This window comes from Mixophyes fleayi, chromosome 6, assembly GCF_038048845.1.
Source record: "Mixophyes fleayi isolate aMixFle1 chromosome 6, aMixFle1.hap1, whole genome shotgun sequence".
Lineage (NCBI taxonomy): Eukaryota > Metazoa > Chordata > Amphibia > Anura > Limnodynastidae > Mixophyes > Mixophyes fleayi.
Window position 1 is genome coordinate 201,789,751 of NC_134407.1, and position 24,406 is coordinate 201,814,156.

The 24,406-nt window shown below is 41.2% G+C and overlaps 1 protein-coding gene across 1 annotated transcript in view; it reads left to right on the forward strand.

Moving 5' to 3' along the window:
• Positions 1-1,378: 1,378 nt before the first annotated feature.
• RAB11FIP4 (RAB11 family interacting protein 4) overlaps positions 1,379-24,406 on the forward strand; it is a 73,469-nt gene continuing 50,441 nt past the window's right edge. The window contains exon 1 of the mRNA XM_075178067.1: positions 1,379-1,713. Coding sequence (XP_075034168.1) covers positions 1,555-1,713 — 159 coding nt within the window. The 5' untranslated portion in view covers positions 1,379-1,554. The remainder of the gene's footprint in view (positions 1,714-24,406) is intronic.

A 24,406-nucleotide genomic window follows, 5' to 3' on the forward strand; every position in this document is an offset into this window, starting at 1 on the left:
CGGTCTCCTCTATCCCTCTTTCTCTGCTCTCATCTCCCTCTCTCTGCTCAAACCTGCCGTCACCTCTCTCTCCTCTATCCCTTTCTTTCTCTGCTCATACCTCCCTTCATCTCTCACCTCCCTCTCTCTTTCTGCTCACACCTTCCTCTCTTTCTCTGCTCATACCTCCCTCTGTTGTTGCCCTCTATTTCTTTCTCTCTTTGTGCTCACACTTCACTCCATCTCTCTCCTCTGTTTCTCTGCTCACACCACCTTTACCTCTCTCCTCTATCCCCCTCTCTCTGCTTACACCTCCCTCCATCTCTCCCCCTATGCCCACACCTCCTTCCATCTCTCCTGTATACCTCTCTCTCTGCTCCACCTCCTTCATCTCTCTTCTAACCCTTTCTCTCTCTGCTCACACCACACATATCTCTCTCCTCTCTGCTCACACATTCTTCCATCTATCTCCTCTATTGCTCTCTGCCTGCTCACACCTCCCTCAATCGGTCTCCTCTATCCCTCTTTCTTTGCTCTCATCTCCCCCTCTCTGCTCAAACCTGCCGTCACCTCTCTCTCCTCTATCCCTTTCTTTCTCTGCTCATACCTCCCTTCATCTCTCACCTCCCTCTCTCTTTCTGCTCACACCTTCCTCTCTTTCTCTGCTCATACCTCCCTCTGTTGTTGCCCTCTATTTCTTTCTCTCTTTGTGCTCACACTTCACTCCATCTCTCTCCTCTGTTTCTCTGCTCACACCTTTACCTCTCTCCTCTATCCCCCTCTCTCTGCTTACACCTCCCTCCATCTCTCCCCCTATGCCCACACCTCCTTCCATCTCTCCTGTATACCTCTCTCTCTGCTCCACCTCCTTCATCTCTCTTCTAACCCTTTCTCTCTCTGCTCACACCACTCTTATCTCTCTCCTCTCTGTGCTCACACATCCTTCCATCTATCTCCTCTATTGCTCTCTACCTGCTCACACCTCCCTCCATCAGTCTCCTCAATCCCTCACTCTTGCTCTTTCTCTCTGTCTTTCTCTCCTCTCTGTGCTCACACAACCTTCCATCTATCTCCTCTATTGCTCTCTGCCTGTTCACACCTCCCCCCATCAGTCTCCTCAATCCCTTACTCTTGCTCTCTCTCTCTCTGTCTTTCTCTCCTCTCTGTGCTCACACAACCTTCCATCTATCTCCTCTATTGCTCTCTGCCTGTTCACACCTCCCTCCATCGGTCTCCTCTATCCCTCTCTCGCTCTGTCTGTTTCTCTCTCTCTGTGCTCACACATCCTGTCATCTCTCTCCTCTATTGCTCTCTGCCTGCTCACACCTCCCTCCATCGGTCTCCTCTATCCCTCTCTCGCTCTGTTTCTCTCTCTGTGTGCTCACACATCCTGTCATCTCTCTCCTCTATTGCTCTCTGCCTGCTCACACCTCCCTCCATCGGTCTCCTCTATCCCTCATTCTCTGCCCCCACCTCCCTCCCTCTGTCAGGCTGCTCTTGATGTCACACATTGTACTATAGAGGGGAGCTGATGATGGCGGCTGTATCCAGTCTCTCTTCTGTCTAGTCTCCCTGATGGAAAGAGGAGGCAGCTGCCCAGAGGACCAGGGTCATGTCCTACAATTTGTGCAGAAGCTCAAGGAGGTCTTTGACGTGTGCGATGAGGATGCTGATGGAGTCATCAAGGTGGAGCATTTCATAAACCTGGGGCAGCAGTTTGCTCATGGAGATGAGGTGAGATGATGAATGCCATTATTGTTATAGGCTTTATTAACCCAGTGATAACCAGACTTGCAGTCATCTCACCTTTAATTATATGTGCCGTTAATAAAGCATTGTATAGTTATAGCTCATTAACCCTGTGAAAACCAGTCATTTTATTGCTGTCTCATTATCATGATCTGCACTGCCTTATTATTACAAGTCTTGTAATATCTTACTAATGTTATATCACTGTTATAACCTAGTAAACACATAATAACCAGACCTCTCATTATGCTCCATAATGTGTTTTATTATGTTATCAATTCATTACAAGTTTGCATTATTATCATGTAATAACCAGACTCTTGTGAATTGCAAATCCTTGGACATTACTATCTGTCCAACATCCATTAATATTTAACCCTTCCTCCCCCTAAGTCAACAACGTTCATTTATGCAAAACAATATGGACTCTTTCCTTTTTTTTTTAAGCTGTTCGAACACAAAGGTATATAGTGAAACATCAATTGTCTTTTACCAGTAACTTTTTGTTTTTGAGTCAAAAGGGGAACAATAAAAGAGGATTAAAAACAGAGAAAAGTGTCCAACAGTGTACATACAAGTTACAATAGCTATGCTAAATTATCTTGTACAGTGGATTCTTTAAATACAACAAGTAGCGAATATAAAAAATGTTCATGATTGTTTTGCTTTCAATATCTCTTAATTGAACTGCTTTTTTTTTAATGAATGTGTCTAATTATATGCCCTGAAAATTTCAAGATGCATGCCCACTTCACAGACTTGGGGGGGTTAAAACGGGCTTGCATTTGCTGGTTTGTGGATAGTATGGAAGATGCACAGGGAAAAATAGTAAAACGTCCATCAAAGACCAACCTACTTACACTTGAGAACCACCCCCCTCCATTCAGTTCAGCTTTTCAGTTATTCTCCTAAAATACTGCTTAGTTGACCCTCAATTTAATCGGATAGTGAGGGGACATCAGGGGGTACATGTATCAATGTGCCCATTTTGCAACTCGCGAATATCGGTGACTTTGCAGGGAATATTTAAAGCGGCAATGGTTTTAAAGGCATTGTTTTGCGCACATTGATACATTTACCCCCGAGGCCTGTTTATTGCATGTGGCAATTTTGTGTTGTGAAGTCCGGTGATGGATCATAGTCTTATGTTGGAGGCATTTATAAAAAGCAATTATTCAAATATTAATAAAATGTCTTACAATCCATACAGATACAATTCTATAAAATATTATTAACAGAAACTGATAGAAATGCAAATGCTCTTATTTTTTTTATAAAATGTGAACAAATGCTTCATTTATTGTTATTCCATTTATATATTTACAATGTTACAATTACAGGAATAATGTATGAAATCGCCATTTTGCTACTAATTAATATGCCGCAAAGTATATTTACTAAACAGCGGGTTTAAAAAAAAGTGGACATGTTGCCTATAGCAACCAATCAGATTCTAGCTGTCATTTTGTAGAATATATTAAATAAATCATAACTTGATTCTGATTGGTTGTTATAGGCAACATCTCCACTTTGTCAAACCCGGTTTAGTAAATATATCCCTGGGTGTTAGCAAACCGATAAATAGTTAAAAATAGATAAATAAGTGTCACATATTACTTATTGCTTCAGCCAAATTACAATGGGAAATGTGCTTATCGGAGCTTCAATCCAGTCACATAGAAACATTGGCAGCACAGTGGCTTAGTGGTTAGCACTTCTGCATGACAGCACTGGGGTCGTGAGTTTGATTCCCACCCATGGCCTTATCTGTGTGAAGATTGTATGTTCTCCCCGTGTTTGCGTGGGTTTCCTCCGGGTGCTCCGGTTTCCTACCACAATCCAAAAACATAGGGATTTTAGACTAGAAGTTCCAATGGGGCAGGGACTGATGTGAGTGAGTTCTCTATACAGCGCTGCGGAATTAGTGGCGCTATATAAATAGCTGCTGCTGATGATAAACGTTGGTTTGAAGAACAAATGGTTGTTTGAGCATAGAAAGAGAATAAACTGAAGTTAGTTTTGAGTGAACTGTGCAGAGTAGTGGTAGATAAGATTAACCTGGGTAGAATGATGGTTCAGGAATATCATAAGCTGCCTAAAGAGATGAATTTTCAAAGAACACCTAAATGTTTGTAGTGTAAGAAAAAAATCTTGTTGTATAAGGTAGAGAATTACACAGAGTGGGAGCAGCCAAAAAAAAGCCCTGTAACTGGCAACGGAAGCAGGTGAGGAGTGTGGGTGTGAGGTGTAGATATTGGGCAGAACGGAGGGGGCGAGTTAAAAGACATTTTGAGACATTTTGGTGAACGTTTGTTAATGACTTTGCATGTTAGTAGAATTATTTTATAAATGATTCATTAAACAGACAACTAATGAAAGAACTGAGAGAGCAGGGCAGCAGTAGAAGACAATTTTGCGAGAAATATTAGTATAGCCGCTGTATTCAAAATAGATTGTAAGGGTGCAAGTCTGGTTAGGTGAAGACTATTAACAAGGGAACTGCAAAGGTTAAGGCTGGAGATTATGAGCGCATGAATTAAAGTTTTTGCAAATACTTGATTGAGAAACATGCATATTCTGGAAATGTTTCAGAAACACATGTAACAGGATTTGGATACAGATTGTATGTGGGAAAAGAGGACACTTCTGAGGATGCAAGTTTTAGGGGCGTTTTTATTGTCGTGTTGTCAGCAATAACAGATGTCAGGTCAGGTATCTTCTGCCGACTGGTGAGAAGATTATTAGCCCAGTTTTTGAAAATTGCGTTTGTGGTGGCTAGAGAACATCCAAGGTGAAATGTGGGCCAACATAGACGGCAAGTGATCCAAACTAAAAAACGTTTGTGTCACCTGAATAGAATTGATTCTGAAATCCAAAGAACCTTATTCATTTTTGAAGAGAAGTATTGTAGATATCAAAGGCCAGAGGGCCTAGAACTGAATCTTGTTGTGCTACAACTGATAGGAGAGGATGCAGCGAGAAGGTTGATGCAGAGAAAGGAACATTGAAGGAGTGGTTTGGTAAATAGGGTGAGAACCATGATAGAACAGTCTTCTAAACACCTCGGAAATTCAGTCGTTTTATAAGAAGTGAGTGGTCAACAGTGTCAAATGCAGCAGAGAGGTCCAGGATAATTAAAAGCGAGTAGTGGCTTTATAGTTATCAGTGATCATTGACAGCCTTAGTCAGTGCAGTCTCTCAGTAGGATGGATGAGGAAAGGAAGTGTGTGAGCCTCCATTATTAATATGTCCCTTTCATGTCTTATGCTGAATTATGACTGTGTGCTGTACTATTTGTTTACTCACATTATTCACACCTGTATCAGTGTAGGCGGAATTGTACGACTCATTCTTGCATTTCTACCTCACATTGCTGCTATGTGTAATTGCATCCATGCATTTATTGTTATGTCTAGTTGTAACCTCATATCTGTTATTATGCTTACTGCATTCATAAATGTCATATCTCTGTGACGATGTCCGGTGCCATAGAATCTGTGGTGCCCTGTACATAATAAGATTGCTGATGATGATGATGTAATTTCAGATCAGACCTTGTCAATCTTGCCCTTGGAAGCAAGCTCTTGGGCAGTGCTGGTGGTCAGAGGGGTTGGTGGGGGAGGCTTATTATAATTATTATCTGTTATTTATAAGGCGTCATATGGAGTCAACAGCACCATAGGAGATTATACAGGAAGACGGGAAATAAAAGGGGGTAAAGTAGCAAAAGCTGAACCTGTACACATAAAGTGGGAGCAAAAAACAGGATCAGAATCCTTAATCGAGATAAGGATCAACAATAGTGGAACAAAGGAGGACACGAAGGAAGAAGGGTTGAGAAGATCTTTGCTTTCTGGTCACATTCCTATACATTAGCCATCTAAAGTGACATTCTTAGACAAATACCTAACTTGCTGACTGCAGAATATGTGGACATGTGTTGTACGCATATTAGTGCACCTTCCACACACATAGATACACATCAACCTTGCGCCACTCTACGTTGCTCCATGCAGACGCTGTTCTCAGTGATTTGCCGAATTACAGGCCCAGATGGAAATATGCATGGTGGAAAGGTTACAAATGTAATTCACAGTCCAGCTAATTATTGCTTTAGGACATAAAACCATAGAACTTGATGGCAGAAAAGAACTTACTGATACATCTAGTCCCCTCACGCTCATGATTTATCACATTTATGTACATTTTAATGATTTTATTACATTAATACTTCTATTATTATTATTATTATTATTATTAATTTTTATTTATAGGGCGCCACTAGGTGTCCGCGGTGCCGTACAGGGACAAACGAAATTACAATACGAGGTGAGACAGCACAGTACAGTAAACAATAATCACAGTAACTCAGTGAGCTCAAGGCACAGCTAGAGGGGCGGGGGAGGGGAGAGGGGAAGGTCTGCCAACAATGGTCCCAAGGAGGGGGGGCACGTATGAGAGGGAGACCCCCAGGGGGAAGAGGAGGGAGCGAGAGGGGACGGGAGAAGAGGGTCCTCAAGGAGGAAGGCAGGGAAGCTGGCGAGCAGAGTTAAAAGTGGAGAAGACAGGAGGAGAGAAGACCCTGCTCAAAGGAGCGTACAATCTAAGGGGTGGGGTAGACTGACAGAGAGACACAGGGGAGGGAGGGAGGGAGGGAAGGAGGAATGGATAGGGGGAGGGGAATGAAGGGAGTGAAGGCTAGGGGAAGGGGAATGAAATATGTAGAAATTGAAATTTCTACATGTTTCACATTAAAATCATGAACTCATATTCTGAATGTGGTCTAGTGACTTATAAAATGGTAATACTAGGTTTGCAGAATATGCATTTATCCCTTTTTAATGCATTCTAAGGTTTTATTTGCTTTTACAGCCACTGCCTGGCACTGAGTGCTGCTGCTCACTCTCTGTCTGTTAGCATTCTGAAGTCATTTCTAACTTAGTTTTTCCCAATAGCATTCCATTTGATGTGTAAGTAGCATAGCTATGCCACAGTCTAGGTGTACACATCTACATTTATCTACATTACATTTTATCTGCCATTTCACGGCTCAATTTACAATTTTGTGTAAATATTTGTTTAGCATGTTGCTAAGTATTCCTATTTAGTTGAATGTCATAAGCAAATATGGACAACTTACATTCTAGGCAATCTACAAGATCATTAATAAAGAACTTGGAAAGCACAGGACCCAATACAGTGGCCCTGTGGTACACTACTAATAAATGTAGTGTAGTGAATATGGTCCATTTTTAACATCCCTTTGTCGTCTTACCTTCAACCATTTCTCTAACCATAAAACACATATAAACACATACTTATTGAAATTGCAGGTGTTTGTGATTTTGTGATGTAAATACTTTTTAACAAAAAAGAGCATCCAAACCTGTCTAAATTTAGAAAAAATAGACATTAAATTACTAAAATCCAGATGGAAAAATGTCTTACACTCTGATGAGCCCAAGATTTAACTTTTTGGATATGTTGGCACAAAGACAACACAGATCATCAGAGAAGACCATATCTACTGTGAAGGATGATGGTGGCAGCATAATGCTGGGAGAGGGGCACTGGTCAGGATATGGGGCATGATACAGAGCTGCAAATATCAAATGTAATGAATGTTTCTAAACAAATTATAGAGCTAGTGTTGTACACAATGGACCCCATGGCTGCATGAGGTTTAACATGATTAGTAAACTGCATCAACTCAGGAATATCTCCAGGAAGGGGCCATATAAAGTTTGTAGATTGCTAGTTGTGCTAATCCCACATGTATTTAAAAACTCCCCCACATGACCCCCAGACATCTTCACATGAATCTCAGATCCCCACATGCCCATTAGACCTATCAACATGCCCCTAACATACACTTTAGGCCTCTCCAGATTCCCCTTATATGTGAATCAGACCTCCACACATGCCCAACAGACCTCTACCACATGCCCCTTACATGCCAATCAGACCTCTCCCACGTGCCCATCAGGCTTCCCCCACATGCCCATCAGACTTACCCCACATGCTCCTTACATACCAATCATGCCTCCCCCACATGTCCCTTACATGCCAATCAGGCCTCTCCCACATGCCCATCAGACTTACCCCAAATGCCCCTTACATGCCAATCAGGTCTCCCCCACATGCTCCTTACATGCCAATCATGCCTCTCCCATATGCCTCTTACCAGAGCCGTAACTTAGAATTCTAGCGCCCTGGGCGAGAAAGACAAGTTGCGCCCCCTAGCCCTCAATTTTAACCAAATTAACCTAAAATATTCCTAAATTGCGCCCCCCTTCAGCGTTGCGCCCTGGGCGGTCGCCCCTGTGGCACATCCCTAGTTACGGCCCTGCCTCTTACATGCCAATAAGGCCTAACCCACATGACTCTTACATGCCAATCAGGCCTCTTCCACATGCCCACCAGACCTCCCCACATGCCCTTCAGACTTACCCCACATGCCCCTTACATTCTAATCAGACCTCCTCCACATGCCCATCAAAATTACCCTACATGCCCCTTGCATACCAATCAGGCCTCCCCCACATGCCCCTTACATGTCCATCAGGCCTCCCCCACTTGATCATCAAACTTACCCCACATATCTCTTACATGCCAATCAGGCCTCCTCTACATGCCAATCAGGCCTCTCCCACATGCCCCTTACATGCCAATCAGGCATCTCCCACATGCCACTTACATGCCAATCAGGCATCTCCCACATGCCCATCAGGCTTACTCCACATGTCCTTTACATGCCAAGCAGACCTCCCCCACATGCCCCTTACATGCGAATCAGGCCTCCCCTACATGCCCCTTACATGCCAATCAGGCTTCTCCCACATGCCCATCAGACTTACCCCACATGTCCCTTACATGCCAATCAGACCTCTCCCACATGACCATCACACTTAGCCAACATGCCCCTTACATGCCAATCCGCCATCGCACATGCACCTTACATGCCCATCAGACCTCTTCACATGTCACCTGTATGACTGGAATGCAGCCCTGGTTATCACCTCTGTGGGCTGGGCCTGTCTGGGGTAGGAGGAGCCACCAACCTGGTGCTCTCACGCCCCCTTCAGCCACTATGGAAGGGGCCCCAAAAGTTGCTGTACTGGGGCCTGAAACTCCTCTTGTCGGTTTTGGAAACAGTACTCCTGTTACTTCTTGTCTATCTGGAGTGCAGCGCTGGTTATGCCCTATGTGCCCGCAGAGCTGCATGCCTCACCTCACAGTCATTTTCTGTGGCCGGGCAGATCATTGGTTGGAACTGAGAGATGAAATTGGATGAGACAGTGCAGAGCTGGGACACCGGCCAAATAACATCTTACTGTTGATTTTCTGGGCACGGTTACAGTACTAAACATTGCTCCCGGGAAATGCAATCACAGAGCACATCTCCATTGGAGGCGCCTTATCGTGTCATACTGTGATAGAGGTGTGCGGAGAGCTTACACTGCCAGGACTGCTTAAGCGGAGCCAAGGGAATGCTTGATGTTACATAACAACTAGGGAGACTGATGCTGCATGACACATAAGTGACAGCTGGTGAACCTGACACCACATACTACACAAAAGTGACAGCTGGTGAACATGACACCATAACTATACATAACAGGAAAGAGACAGCCGGTGAACATGACACCACATACTACACAAAAGTGACAGCTGGTGAACCTGACACCACATACTACACAAAAGTGACAGCTAGTGAACATGGCACCATAACAGGAAAGAGACAGCTGGTGAACATAACACCATAACTATACATAACAGGAAAGAGACAGCTGGTGAACATGACACCATAACTATACATAACAGGAAAGAGACAGCCGGTGAACATGACACCACATATTACACACAAGTGACAGCTGGTGAACATAACACCATAACTATACATAACATAAAAGAGACAGCTGGTGAACATGACACCACATACTACACAAAAGTGACAGCTGGTGAACCTGACACCACATACTACACAAAAGTGACAGCTGGTGAACATAACACCATAACTATACATAACATAAAAGAGACAGCTGGTGAACATGACACCACATACTACACAAAAGTGACAGCTGGTGAACCTGACACCACATACTACACAAAAGTGACAGCTAGTGAACATGGCACCATAACAGGAAAGAGACAGCTGGTGAACATGACACCATAACTATACATAACAGGAAAGAGACAGCCGGTGAACATGACACCACATACTACACAAAAGTGACAGCTGGTGAACATAACACCATAACTATACATAACATAAAAGAGACAGCTGGTGAACATGACACCACATACTACACAAAAGTGACAGCTGGTGAACCTGACACCACATACTACACAAAAGTGACAGCTAGTGAACATGGCACCATAACAGGAAAGAGACAGCTGGTGAACATAACACCATAACTATACATAACAGGAAAGAGACAGCTGGTGAACATGAAACCATAACTATACATAACAGGAAAGAGACAGCTGGTGAACATGACACCACATACTACACAAAAGTGACAGCTGGTGAACATAACACCATAACTATACATAACATAAAAGAGACAGCCGGTGAACATGACACCACATACTACACAAAAGTGACAGCTGGTGAACCTGACACCACATACTACACAAAAGTGACAGCTAGTGAACATGGCACCATAACAGGAAAGAGACAGCTGGTGAACATAACACCATAACTATACATAACAGGAAAGAGACAGCTGGTGAACATGAAACCATAACTATACATAACAGGAAAGAGACAGCCGGTGAACATGACACCACATATTACACACAAGTGACAGCTAGTGAACATGGCACCATAACAGGAAAGAGACAGCTGGTGAACATAACACCATAACTATACATAACAGGAAAGAGACAGCTGGTGAACATGACACCATAACTATACATAACAGGAAAGAGACAGCCGGTGAACATGACACCACATACTACACAAAAGTGACAGCTGGTGAACATAACACCATAACTATACATAACATAAAAGAGACAGCCGGTGAACATGACACCACATACTACACAAAAGTGACAGCTGGTGAACCTGACACCACATACTACACAAAAGTGACAGCTAGTGAACATGGCACCATAACAGGAAAGAGACAGCTGGTGAACATAACACCATAACTATACATAACATAAAAGAGACAGCCGGTGAACATGACACCACATATTACACAAAAGAGACAGCTGGTGAGCATGACACCATAACTATACATAACACTTAAGAGACAGCTGGAGAATATGACACTATGAGCATACGTAACAGAAAAGAGACAGCTGGGGAATTTGACACTATATATAACGGGAAAGAGACAGCTGGGAAATGTCACTGTATATAATGTGGAAGAGACTGTTGGGGGACATGACACTATATATAACAGGAAGAGACAGATTCAGAAAGACACTATATTATTACATGTATATATACATATATATATATATATATATATATATAATACAATATATATAGATAGATGGATATAGATATACTATATATATGGATATATATTAGTAAAGAGGCTGCTAGCAAATATGAGATCGTATATAATGAGAATGAAACTCATGTTAATCACAGCACTATATGTAATGGGTAATACCACTTTCATACTGCCGCCCCAACAATATCCCGGGTTGTTAACTCGGGATATTGCCGGGGCACAGGGCAGTATAGATAAGAAGATTCCCGGGTCGGGCGGGTTCATACTGCACCTGCCCGACCCGGGTTTTACAAAAAAAAAAGTGTAAAAAAATTATTTTAATTAATAAAAAATACATAACAAATGTTTACTTACCTTATTTTCAGCCAGCGGTGTTTCCGGTGCGTTGCCGGCTGTCAAGGGGACCTCTGGGTACTAAAATGACGTAATTTCTAGTCCATTAGAAATGACGTCATTTTTGTACCCAGAGGTCCCCTGAGTCATTAAGGAGAGCAAAAGCATAAAACAGGAGTAACTTTGCCCTTGGGCAAAACCATGCTGCATTGGAGGGGGAGGTAAATTTAAAATGTGGGGACAGATTTATAGTTGGGGTAGGGCATGTTCTAGATTAACTTTAAATTTCACTGTCAAGTATTTGTGTGCTACATGAAAAAACATCCAGTATTTAACTTACTTGCAAAATAATAATCTAATTTGCACCCCTTGCATTGTAACATGGTTTGTCCAGGAGCAAACTTACTCCTTTTTTTTGCTTTGCTCTCCTTAATGACTCAGGCCTGATATGTGTTTCTAGAGTATTTCTGAAAATGGCTTTTTTTTATTTTAATACAACAATATAACTTTATGTGTATTTGAAAAACACAGTGCATCCACCTTCTCTCATAGACCACTGTGACTCCTCCTACTGCGCTGTCACCCTATGAACACTTGGCCTCCTCCAACTTCACTTGTAACAGGCTGACGATAAGGCCATCCAGTTGGAAGGGTAAAATGTGGTCACCTGACAAAGATAGTGAGGAACTGGCAATACAGAGTATTCATTTGAAGATATCACCAAATTTAACTCCTTTCTTCTTATGCTTCATGCTGGCAAACAATTTCTATATTTTAAATACATTATTTTAATTAATTTAATTCGTATATATTAATTTAAACAAAAACAGTTGTCATTCAACCAATAGTGATTTGATTATAATTTAATATATTTATTTATATTTTACAATAAAAAGAATGTTTAAGGATGCAATCCACAACTCGAATAACACAAGTGAATTAATTACTCATTAATTACATTTATTATAAATAATGATGTTAAGTCTCCAACTGGAATTAAACACTCTCTATCTGACAAGAATTGGAGTAATTAAAACAAGCAGCCAGAATTTAGACCATAGATGTCTACAAAACCCCTGATCCAGTTCTTTCCAAAAGGAATAATGTTGTCGTTACAAAAGCGGATATATTTATGCTGCCTGACTATTCGTCAGCTTTATTACAACAACATTAAGATAAATTGGCTAACTCTCTTGGGAAAAAAAGTGGTTCTGTGGTTAGGGGTAAGAAAGTTCTTAGCCCATTCTTCGGAATGTTGGTGATCCAGGTTTGAATACCAGTGCTGGAAGATATATGGGGGGTGATCATAATTTAATTCCAGCATACTGGTTGAAAAAAATAATTTTTATATAAGCAATAAATATAAGGAAATTGAATAATTCACTTGGTTAAGGTGTTTAAATGAATGGTACAATTATTTATTTTGAATATAGAAGATTTTCCGTAAATTGAAAAATACAAATCTATAAAAGGACTGGTCTCATTTCTTTCCTAAATGTTTTGGGGTGATTTTAAATGATTTTGGGTTCATTCACATGATTACTGTTGAACTCACCTGATTTCTGTAAATTTAGAGAAAATGCTATTAAAACAGGACTGGTTTATAAAACATGTTAAGAAGTCATCTGAAATAAATACACAAAAGTGTCCAGCGCTGGGAATCAACCCTCTGCTTATATACAATCGCTCTTTATAAAATACACACTTTGAGTGAAATACACATATTTATTGGAACTTGAGTTCCTGCAAAAATCACACACTTCCCAAATGGGGAGCTAATATATAAAAACAAACAACAATAATGATGTTTATATTGGGCTGAAAGTGCTAACATAGTCCAACCTTTATATAACATAAGCTATATATTTCTTTCCACTTTCATTTAATGTCATTTTATTTGTATTCTACATTCCCTTGGGGAAACTGTTGTTCCTGGTATTATATGACATTCATTACTGGGCATAAATTGCTGGTCATTGTTCTGTATAATATGCAGAGTAATACTGGCTGTAATATGCTGGTCATTGCTCAGTATAATATGCTGGGCGCTTCTGGTTATACTATGCTGGACATTGCTCGGTATAAAATGCTAAGTAATGCTGGTCATGACATGCTGGGCGCTTCTGGTTATACTATGCTGGCCATTGCTTTGACTTGCATGCTGGTCATTGATAGGTTTAATGCCTAGGCACTGCTAGCTATAATATGTTTGCAATTAATGGTTAGAATTTGATGGTTATAATGTACATGTCATTTCTTGAAAAAATGTGGGTTAGAGCTATGCCTAATATGTTTTATGTTGTTTTGATATGCTTGGCATGGATAATTATATTATGCTAGTATATTATGTAACATTATATACACCTGCACCATGTAAAGCCACTTTTTTTGTCAAGAATACAGGGCAGAGGCAGCAAGTTTATGTGTTATTATAAAATAGGGGTGAGACAGCCAGGTAATGTGTTATCATAAAACACAATGGACTATGGACAGGTAAACAATGACACAGTGAAAACAAAATAAATTGACTATAGTTCTGGCCAGACATTAGAGAGGTTAGATTTGGCATTTTATAAATCATTCTATTGTCGCTATGATATGATCACTGTCGTAAACATCGAGAACTTACAGTTATGTATAAGGGTTAACCCATCACCTAATTGTGCGGAATAAGACCTAAATCATAACTGCAGTGTAAATATGGTATATCAAATGAATCCATTGCTAAATTGAGCTACTAAAGTGTAAAATGTGAAGTCAGATAGTCTGTTGTGTGTGTATTCAGTGACTCTGCACTTCCCAGTGTTAGAAGATAGCAGTGTCACCTGTGGCAGCTTCAAAGGGCCCCTACTGTGAGCTATATCCTGACACAAGTTACACAAGTTACACACGTGAATAGACTTTGTGGGGCCGGTCACAGCTTGACATCCTTGCAGCCAAAGACAGCATTTGAAGGCCTATATGTTAGCAGTCGCAGCGGTGCCCGCGGCCGCCGCGACTCTGTAGAGGCTTCTCGTGACGTCCCGGCCGTCTCCATGATGACTGGGGCGTCACTTCCGGTTAACGCGTCGAGATCCCTGCCGCAGCGCCCGGTCAGCTGTCTCACAGCCGGGCGCATGCGCGCAAGTCAGTTTTTCACTCAGCCGTTTAGGGCTGAGTAGGGGGCAGTCAGTGACGTCTCCATTCCTGTTACTGGCTGCATGCCAGTAATTAATTAAGCAGCATCTTGCTGGGCCTTGGTCTGATTGGTCCATTGCAGTATTTAAGGCAGTGAGGACTGAGCCTCACTGCCGGTTATAGCGTCCTGTTTACAGTTCTGCTGCCTGCTACTTTGTTCCTGTGTTGGTGTTTCAACCTAAGACTGATTACCCGTGTATGACCCTTGCCTGTTCCTGGACTCTGAACCTGTGCTTCTGACCCTGATCTATAGCCTGAACTTGGAATCTGAACCTTTGATAGTGACCCTGATCTTACGCCTGTCCCTGAATTCTGAACCTTTGCCTGCGACCCCTGACCTTGGTTTGTTCTCCGGCTACGTTGTCTGCTGCCAGCACCAATTCTGGCCTGGACCCCACGCTGCTGTCTATCATCACGCTCTATTCCTGGGTTCTCCTTAGCCGGTACGCATCTCTCGACCTTCTGTGTGTCTGCAGCCAAGTCTGTCCCCACCACTAGGGGCAACAGTGAATACCAGACTTCAGAGCAGACTCTGGGTTTTGTTGTACTGGCTGGAGGGGTTCCTAACACTATACAGGTATATAGAAATATGAGCTTCAAAAGGAAAATGTCAGCATAGTTTATATTTTGGGAAATCTGGGTGCTACTGCATACTGAGGAGCACATATCACACCAGGGTTGTGAGTTACAGGTACTGGCAATATCCGGGAACAGCTATAATCACCTGTCTGTAGGAAAGGTATGTCACATTGTCATAATTTCCTCATGTTTGATATTTAAATGTGCAGGAGATTAGGACCGGTTTATTGAAGGGGGAGTTATGTCTCTGGGATATATCTGCGAAGAATTACTAAAGGTCAAACTTTTGGAATATTTGTGAGCAAACTATAGTGACACCCAGGGGATATCCTTGCCCCCATTAGCATTTAACACTGCCCCTGTGAAGACCGTCCCATTTAGTTTTGCTTACAAAACCTGTGTTGGGAAGGGGCAAATTGTCAGTCTTTTGGAAAAATCAATCCACATTGATAAGCTGTCCATCTTCCTAGCCAATTTCCCATGGCACAGATTATACAACTCATGTAAGTTATACTCTGAATGTAACCCCTTTTATTTTAAACTGCTTTGCTTGTGTATGTTATGTCAATTGTTTATTCATTGGTTTTTTTATATCTGAAATAACTGTACCTTTGTATATTAAATGTATAAATTTAGTAAGTTGCGTCCTTGATACTCTAAGAATCCATTAACCTGTTAAGAAGAATATAGCTCAACCAAGTTAACCTTTTGAATGCCGGTGTGTGATTTGTTGATACATTTGATAAACAAGCTTAGTGTGTTCTTGCATTTACATTTGTGTAACAGTCTGTAGGTGTGAAGAGTTAACCCTTTGATTGCTGGTGTGGGATTTGCTAGCCTGTGGGTAGCCGGAAGCCTTGTGTGCCAGTGTGGGACAGTATATTGGGGTCCTATTGCCCGTATTCAATAGGTGGTGTTAAAACCTGACGTGTGTGGGGATGTGAAAGCACTGTTGTGGGGGTCGATTCAGCAGGTCTATAACATGTGTGATAGATAGAGAGAGACCTGAGTGCTGGAATCGTGTGTAACCTCATACAGCGAACCCCCAAAGTCACGGCTGCTGGGAGCGTTTTCGTGACAATCACCACAAATAAGAATTAGTTGGGTAGCAGAAAAGAGATGACTTAGCGACAGTGTGTTGTGAAAACTCACTACTGGACTCAGAGCTAGGAAACAGTTTTCAGTAGTTGGCTGTGAAAGGGTTTAGCCACATATGTGAATGGGAAAGATGCAAGCCTGATAATGGTGCAGATGGTCCGTCAATATGGTCAGTCCTGGATGTAAGCTATAAACACTCATCACAGCATATTGTCCTTGTCACAATATTGTCATGTGTGTTACTTTATTTTTCTATTCATGATGTCTGTTCGTAAAATAATGAGTGACAGAACGGAGGAACATGCTTGGTTAATGATCTGTTCACTACTGTACCAATAAACAAGTATTTCCAGAAACCAGACTGTAATTAATACACGTCAGATGCAATTTTTAACATAATTCATTATCCTCTGGGCTCTAGAAATAGGTTTTTATTGAAGAGTAGAGTTTAATACACTACTATTACATTGAGAAAACAAGGCATGATGACACTGGTAGTACTTCAAGGTCCCCCGAAACACATAACCTACATGGAGGCAGCAAAGTGTCCTTGGGAAATATTATAAAATGTTAATTATGTTGGATATATCCACCTGGACAGTGTTTCTGGTGTGCACAGAGTGTAGACGTGTGAAGGAGTGAGAAAATGATCATATTTCCCATTCCTCACTACTCGGATTCGTATCTGCATGTCTGTAAAAAGCTTCCGTGTGCACCTGTTCTAAGTGGTAGCTAAACGCATTTCGCAATAAAAATGTGATTGCCCCTTGATAAATACACTGTAAAGTATAGCTTTATGCAACAACCAATAAAAGTGCAGGAATTTCTTCATCATTATTCCCAGACTCAGATCGATCTATGCTCCAGGCACCAGTAGCTAGACAATTTTAGAGACTAGCGAGGCTTGTATTGGTTGTTCCCACACTGCTGACTGGATGGGCCAGTGGGCTTTTTAGGGACCTTAGGAGAAGTCTTCACATTAATTCATATAATAAGATGTGAGCAGCAGCATGAAATGTTCACCCAGCCTAAACAATAGATAAATTCGTATAGCTGTCTAGTGAAGCTGGTGAGAAGACATCACCATTTAACCATGGATTAACCCTGCTAAATATACTACAGGGGTCATTTATAGAGGTGTATTAATCCACATTTTTTATTCTCCTTGTCAATTTGCGATGATTCGTTGGATTCTCACACTGTGGCATCTGCAGCAGATGTGTAACTCCAGAATCACCCAAAGAGCATTGAAAGCCATATATTGCCCATGGCCAGTCACTCGACTGTTGTGTACAAACAGATTTAGAGATTTACTACCCTATGTTGGTATCAAAATTGGTATATAAATTGGTATATAAAGTTGCTACAGATTTACTTGAGACACAAAAAAAACTAGGTATTTGCTTTTCCAGCTTGTTAAGCCTACATAACTTCAGGCTGGAAGGAATCTCTAGCATTATTCTATATCCCTTTCTTCACTTTGCTTATGGACAACACCTTATTCTTTATGGGCATCACTGGTGGAATCCAGAATGCTGCACTGTTCCTGTCTGAGGTAAGTCATCCTATGCAGGGTAACATTATCTTCTGTGTCTAGTGGTGGTAATGTCATGTTCCCTAGTTTCTTCTTCCACCATGGCAATTTGAATGTCTAGTATGGTATTCCAGAGCCTCTAGGCTACTCAGACAGCTTCTCCTCACCCCAACTTTTGGGTAACATTACTAAAAGGACCTAGAGATAGGGTGGGGTTAACTCATCTCTGCTTATTGACTATTCCTTTTGCCGACCACCTATACTATAAGGCGAGAAATATCCTTCATCATGGCTAGACTGGCTTCAATGGCTAGCAAGGTGAGGCCTCCTTTTTCTCATCCTTTGATCCCTCCAAACACTTTTCCATGGTGACTTCCCCCTTCACATGTCTTGTGGAAGTGGCACATGTAAAGATCTCCAAACTGGCTTGACAGTGAAATTTGGGGACCAGTCCTTTCACTTAGCAACTTTCCCCCCTCGACTCAATGGAGGCAAGATGCATACAGTGAAAGTACGCAATTACTGCCACATATTTAGGAGGACTATCAGTCTTGACCCCTCCAAACCTTTGGTACAGTGGCATATTCCCCTCCTCAACAAAACTCTTGTCTTAAAAGTCCTCTCTGCAAAGACTCGACAGAGTATCTCCTTCATAACAGGAATTTACATACACTTTTATAGATTATTGGTGTGAAATCTCCCCCATAGGCTGCCTTTGTGTGGTACAGTGTGAGGGTTTCCTTTATGTGCACTGTTTGCATAAAAGTGTTACGTGTGCTACAAATATGGTATCCTCCACCTAGTCAGTCGCTGTTTGTGCTTTATATTTTCAAGATCAGGATGTCCAGATTGGTAAGGCAACATACTTATGGCAGAGCTGTGATTGAAGCATGTGGTGGAGGGTAAATAAGGGAATGAAAATAAAATATAGATTAGAATATAAAAATTATTAACAATTGCATCATTTAACCATAAATGTAAATAATTTACTAGTAATAAAATTAGTAGTAAAAATTAACTTAGTAGTAGCACAAGAAATTATAAAATGTAAATAGATAGAGGGGAAGAGATCATTTCAAGGACTATTTTAAAAATTAAGGGAATAAAAGCATAATACATGTATAAGTAGCATACTAGACAGTGTAAAAAGTTGACAATTAGTAGACAATTAATGCAATTAATGTGTGGGGATATACCTTTATAGCGATGGCAAGTTATTAGTCTTTAATGTAGAGAATTTTGTATGGGTACTAATGGTAGTAAGTCAAATATTAGTGTATAAGCTTATACGATTGAAGATCACCACTTGGCAGAACTTTGTAAACAGTTTCTGAAAACCAGTTATCTATTGGAATTTTGTGAAAAATGTTTGCCACATATTACATTTTTTGGATTCTAAATAAATTGGCACTTTTCTTCATTGCCACTAACACTAGCATTGCTTCATTGCTTATAACTTCTTTAATTATACAATGTACCGGGCACATTTAACCTTTTTTTGTATTTACCAGAATTTTGTTTGGTGGCAATTTCAGATGTACTTTGTTTTCTCGAAAACTTGAGCCTAATATATGGGCCTCAAAGTGTGCAAAGGTGTGGCTAAATAAAGAATTCTGTGTGTCACGATTTGTTAAAGAGAACGATAGAGGTTCATAAGTTTCATTATCTCTCTGAACTGCCAAAGGGCTATCAAGCCATTCATTAAGTAACTAACAATCATTACAATAAACTTGAGTGTGGAGTTTACCAGTACAATATCAGTTTCAATTAGTGTGGATGGACAGACTGACTAAATAGTCAGTGCGTTGTAAATACACCAGTTGAGATGACAATATATTGCCTGTCCACAGCGACATTCCCAGTCTGACAAGAGCAGAAGATTCCGTTTCTCCTGTCTGCTAAATTAAGAAGGAGGATTGGAGCGCCCAAGGTGAAGGGCGCTCCAGCCAGCCCTAGTGATGTGATGTTGTGATTGTGGAATATAAACTATTTTTACACCTTTGTGAATATACTTTACAGAATTCACTTTCACTCATTAACCGCAGGTCTTTTTAGTTGTATATAATACTATACAATATCTTATAGTATAACAGAAGTATAATAGAGGGGAGAGGAACCATCCAGCCAAAGTCTTCAATTAGTGTTTGAAATATTTCTCTGGAGTCTTAGGCGGAAGTATGCTGAAAATTGATTTTAATTGACAGTTTCATGGTCTTACTGTTGTCTGAAAGGCAGACAGAGTGGGTTTTATGAGGCTGATCAAAATTTCCCATTATTCTAAAGTGTTGGCTAAGTAGGCACCGAGCCAAGTCATCAATCTCTCTAAAGAAGAGGCTGTTTTGGGAAATGGATAATGGACTCACAGGGAGGGTTTCTTCATAGAACATAAACAGTGAAAGTAGGACACATTTTATATTCCAACCATTAAGCACCTGATGGTTTCTTATATTCTAGCCCTTGACATTATACTGAAATGTTTAATCACAAAAAAAGAATCAATCTCTTGTATCCTGATCATTTGGCTTTATTTCACGCCATTTTTTTACAGTACTACTTCTCTTGTACTTTAGAAGCAAATTACACCCAGCAGATTATCTATCCATGGACAACTGCACAGTAACCCTTCATTTTTTCCCTATAAGCCGAGTGTAATTCAAAGTCTTTATCCTCCTCCTATAAGGTCTTTGTGCTTATTCTATATGTTATGACAATCGCACAGTATCACTTCTCTCTTCCTTTATGCTAGGTGTTAATCTCACTGTTATTCTATTCACACGGACAACTGTCCATTGCCATCTCTCTGTCTCATATTTCTATATACCTGTATAGGTCTTCAAATGCTGCCTTTGGCTGCAAGGATGTCAAGCTATGACCGGCCCCAAAAAGTCTATTCAGGTGTCCAAAAACTAACTTGTGTCAGGATATAGCTCACAGCAGGGGCCCTTTGAAGCTGCCACAGCTGACACTGCTACCTTCTAACACTGGGATGTGCAGAGCCACCGAAAACACACACAACAGACACTCTGGCTTCACATTTTACACTTTAGTAGCTTAACTTATCAATGGATTCATTTGATATACCATATTTACACTGCAGTTATGATTTAGGCCTTATTCCCCACAAATATGTGATGGGTTAACCCTGTAAGTTCTCTATGTTCACAACATTTCAAGTATTGCTGCACAGTGCCTCCTACTCTGTACACTGGATTTTATTCAGTGTTTGTTATGCTCTACATATGCCAAAGTAAACAGTACCACTTCCCTTATGCTATATGCAGGATGCAATTCTCAGTATTTGGTCTTACTATATATGTATGGACAATCGCATAGTAAATTGGATGTTATTCTTAGTAGATGTCTGGGAAAACTGCACAGTTGCTTTGTCCAGTAGTGATTTTGAGTTGTAGCTATGTCATTGTGTTCATCTGGCAGCCAAAACTGCGGACAATGACTTCCTATGTGACAATATAATGTACACAGCCAGGGACGCTGACAAATTACCTGGCACTGGACCCAAAGGCAGTGTTGAGACAACCGCCCAGAGCATGTGTGTGTGTGTGGGGGGGGGGGGGGGTATCGCCTCAAGGTCGCTCTGTACACAGCAAAAGACTTACGGGGGTAATGGAGTTAAAGTAGGAGTGTTATAGTATTATTGGTGATGACCTCATTAGTCTTGTACATCGCGAAGCCAGATGTGGATTACAGCTACATTAACATATTATATAACTCTGTACAGGCTGGATCAGGAAGATTATATATTTATACCACTGAGAGCATAGAAACTGTTAAGAGAACCCAAACACCAGACTCGTTACTGGCTTCTAATTTAGGGAAAGTAGTTGCTAGGCAACAGGAGAGAATCTCATTATTTCCTTGTGATTCTACCACAGACATATGTAAAATAAAGGGTGACAGCAGGATATATGACTGGTCGCTCCCCTTTCCATGTTTACATGCCATCGCCTCAATACTAAGAGTCCAAAGGGGAAATTTAATTTTTTTACCAGTGCTCTACAAATGTCATAATCTCTCTAATTAGAGTTCTACCCTGAAAGGCTGCTATGAGAGTCTGCATTTAATCTGCACAATGGAATCTTTATAACAATATACTAGAATGTACAGAACTCCTTGCTTAAAGGGAACAGCACTGACCAGTTCAGGACCTCCACCCATGAGCAGTATGTAGCTGTTCCCTTTAACCCATGAACAGCGTGTAGCTTCAATACACAGACACCATCCCTGGTGGGGGGCTCTAGAGGGGTTGGATATGAATCACCCTCCAACTCCAAGTTGGGGGTGATTCATTTATTTTGGGTGCAACTAACTCCAAGCAGGTTTTATTGTCAAAAGTAGAGCTGCAGATAGGCGTGGCGATGTGTTAATAGAAGATCCTCTTTTTTTTCCCTTAACAGAAAGGAGAGGGATAATACTAGATTAACTATTAATATAATCCACAAAGTGATCTCTGCAAACCCCGAGAAAGCATTACGCTGTGGTCCTTTATGTCGGCTAAATTAGAGAGATGTGGGTTTTCTGATGATTTGCTTTCAGCAATCAAGGCTTTGCATACCAATCTTCTGCTGAGGTAACCACAAATGGATCTACCTCTGGGCTCATTCATATTGAAACATAAACATAGAATTTAATGGCAGATACGAACCACTTGGCCCATCTAGTCTGCCTCTACCACCTCTGATGGGAGGCTATTCCACTTATCCACTACTTTTTCCTCAAATTTCCTCTGAAATTTAATTATAAAGTTAGTAGTAGTGTGAGTGTATGAGTGCCCCCACTAGAAGAGAGTCTTTTTCATTTTTTCGAGTGCCTATTTTTGTTTAAAATGCCCACTGATATGTTATTACAGATAGGTGTCTCTGTGTTTGATTATTGTATTAACTTAATACAAAGATTAAAGGGTAATGAGCGGCCCGTTTGAAGGTTAGAGGGCCACACCACGCGCCCCCTGAAGTGTATCAGTGTATCACAAAATTAATTTGTGGTAAAACCTCCTTCATCATCACCATTTCTTTATATAGCGCCACTGATTCCGCAGCGCTGTACAGAGAACTTATTCACATCAGTCGAGAGAGAGAGAGAGAGAGACAGACTAGGGTCATTTTTTTTATAGCAGCCAATTAACCTACTGGTATGTTATTGGAGTGTGGGAGGAAACCAGAGCACCCGGAGGAAACCCACACAAACACGGGGAGAACATACAAACTCCACACAAATAAGGCCATGGTCGGGAATTGAACTCATGATCCCAGCACTGTGAGGCAGAAGTGCTAACCACTAAGCCACCGTGCTGCTCCTCTCTTCTAATCTCGGGTTAAGCCCACTTCTATATGATCCATCACCATGACCTCTTACATGATGTTATAATACTGGTTTGTGGTCTGTGATTCTGCTTAACTAGAACCCTGACCCACTGTACGATCATATGATCAGGATAGGGTACAGAACCTGGAGAAAGTGTGCAGTATTCCAAATATATGTTCCATGGTAAACACAGACAGGGACAGCAGTGATGTGATAAACAACCACTGATGCGGCTGTTGCTTTATCTCGGCAATGAATATATAAAAGGTTTGAGTCACTTGTCCCCCGAAGGAGAAGAGCGAGCTTCTGCTATATTTATCTCTTGTGAGATATCTCACGTGGTGATGTATAGCACTGACAATCCATTATATGTAGAGGGCTAGAAGATACAATGATATAATACAGGGTAAGACAGTAAAAATAGCTAATATATCTCTGTATTGCAATCAGCACAATAAAATAAACTACAAAATGAAAAAAGAGCAAACAATTTTTTAGGTGTATATCTATAAATAGTGAAAAAAGGTAAAGGCAGTTGTGTAGCAAGCCGACAGATAAGGGAAGTGATTTAGGGGTATATTTACTAAACTGCAGGTTTGAAAAAGTGGAGATGTTGCCTATGATAACCAATTAGATTCTAGCTGTCATTTTGTAGAATGCACTAAATAAATGACAGCTAGAATCTGATCGGTTGCTATAGGCAACATCTCCACTTTTTCAAACCCGCAGTTTAGCAAATCTAGCCCTTAGAGTTAGAAGCAGATCCATCAGGAGACGGCTGGCAATTTTTTAGCCCGCATGGGGGAGGGAGGGGGAGACACAACTCAGCAGCCTATTAGGAACATTTTAAAGGAAAAAAATGCAGGTGGCAGAGTGACCCAGTCCAAGGTTGCCCACTATGGGACCGGCCCAGCAAGCAGATACCACCTGCCCCCCAGCCCAGCCTGCCCCTGAGATCCATCTACTCGAAAAAAATATTTTGTGTTACAGGAGGTGGGGGTGTAAAACGTGCAACCTGATTTAGAGATGTGAGGGGGACACGGCCCAGACCGACTCTAAAATGTTGTGGTATAATACAGTCCAGTATGTCTACAAGAGCATGCACTATTTGCCCCGCACCTAAATGTAAATCTGCCACCAGGCGTTCCTGGTTAGACACCACATA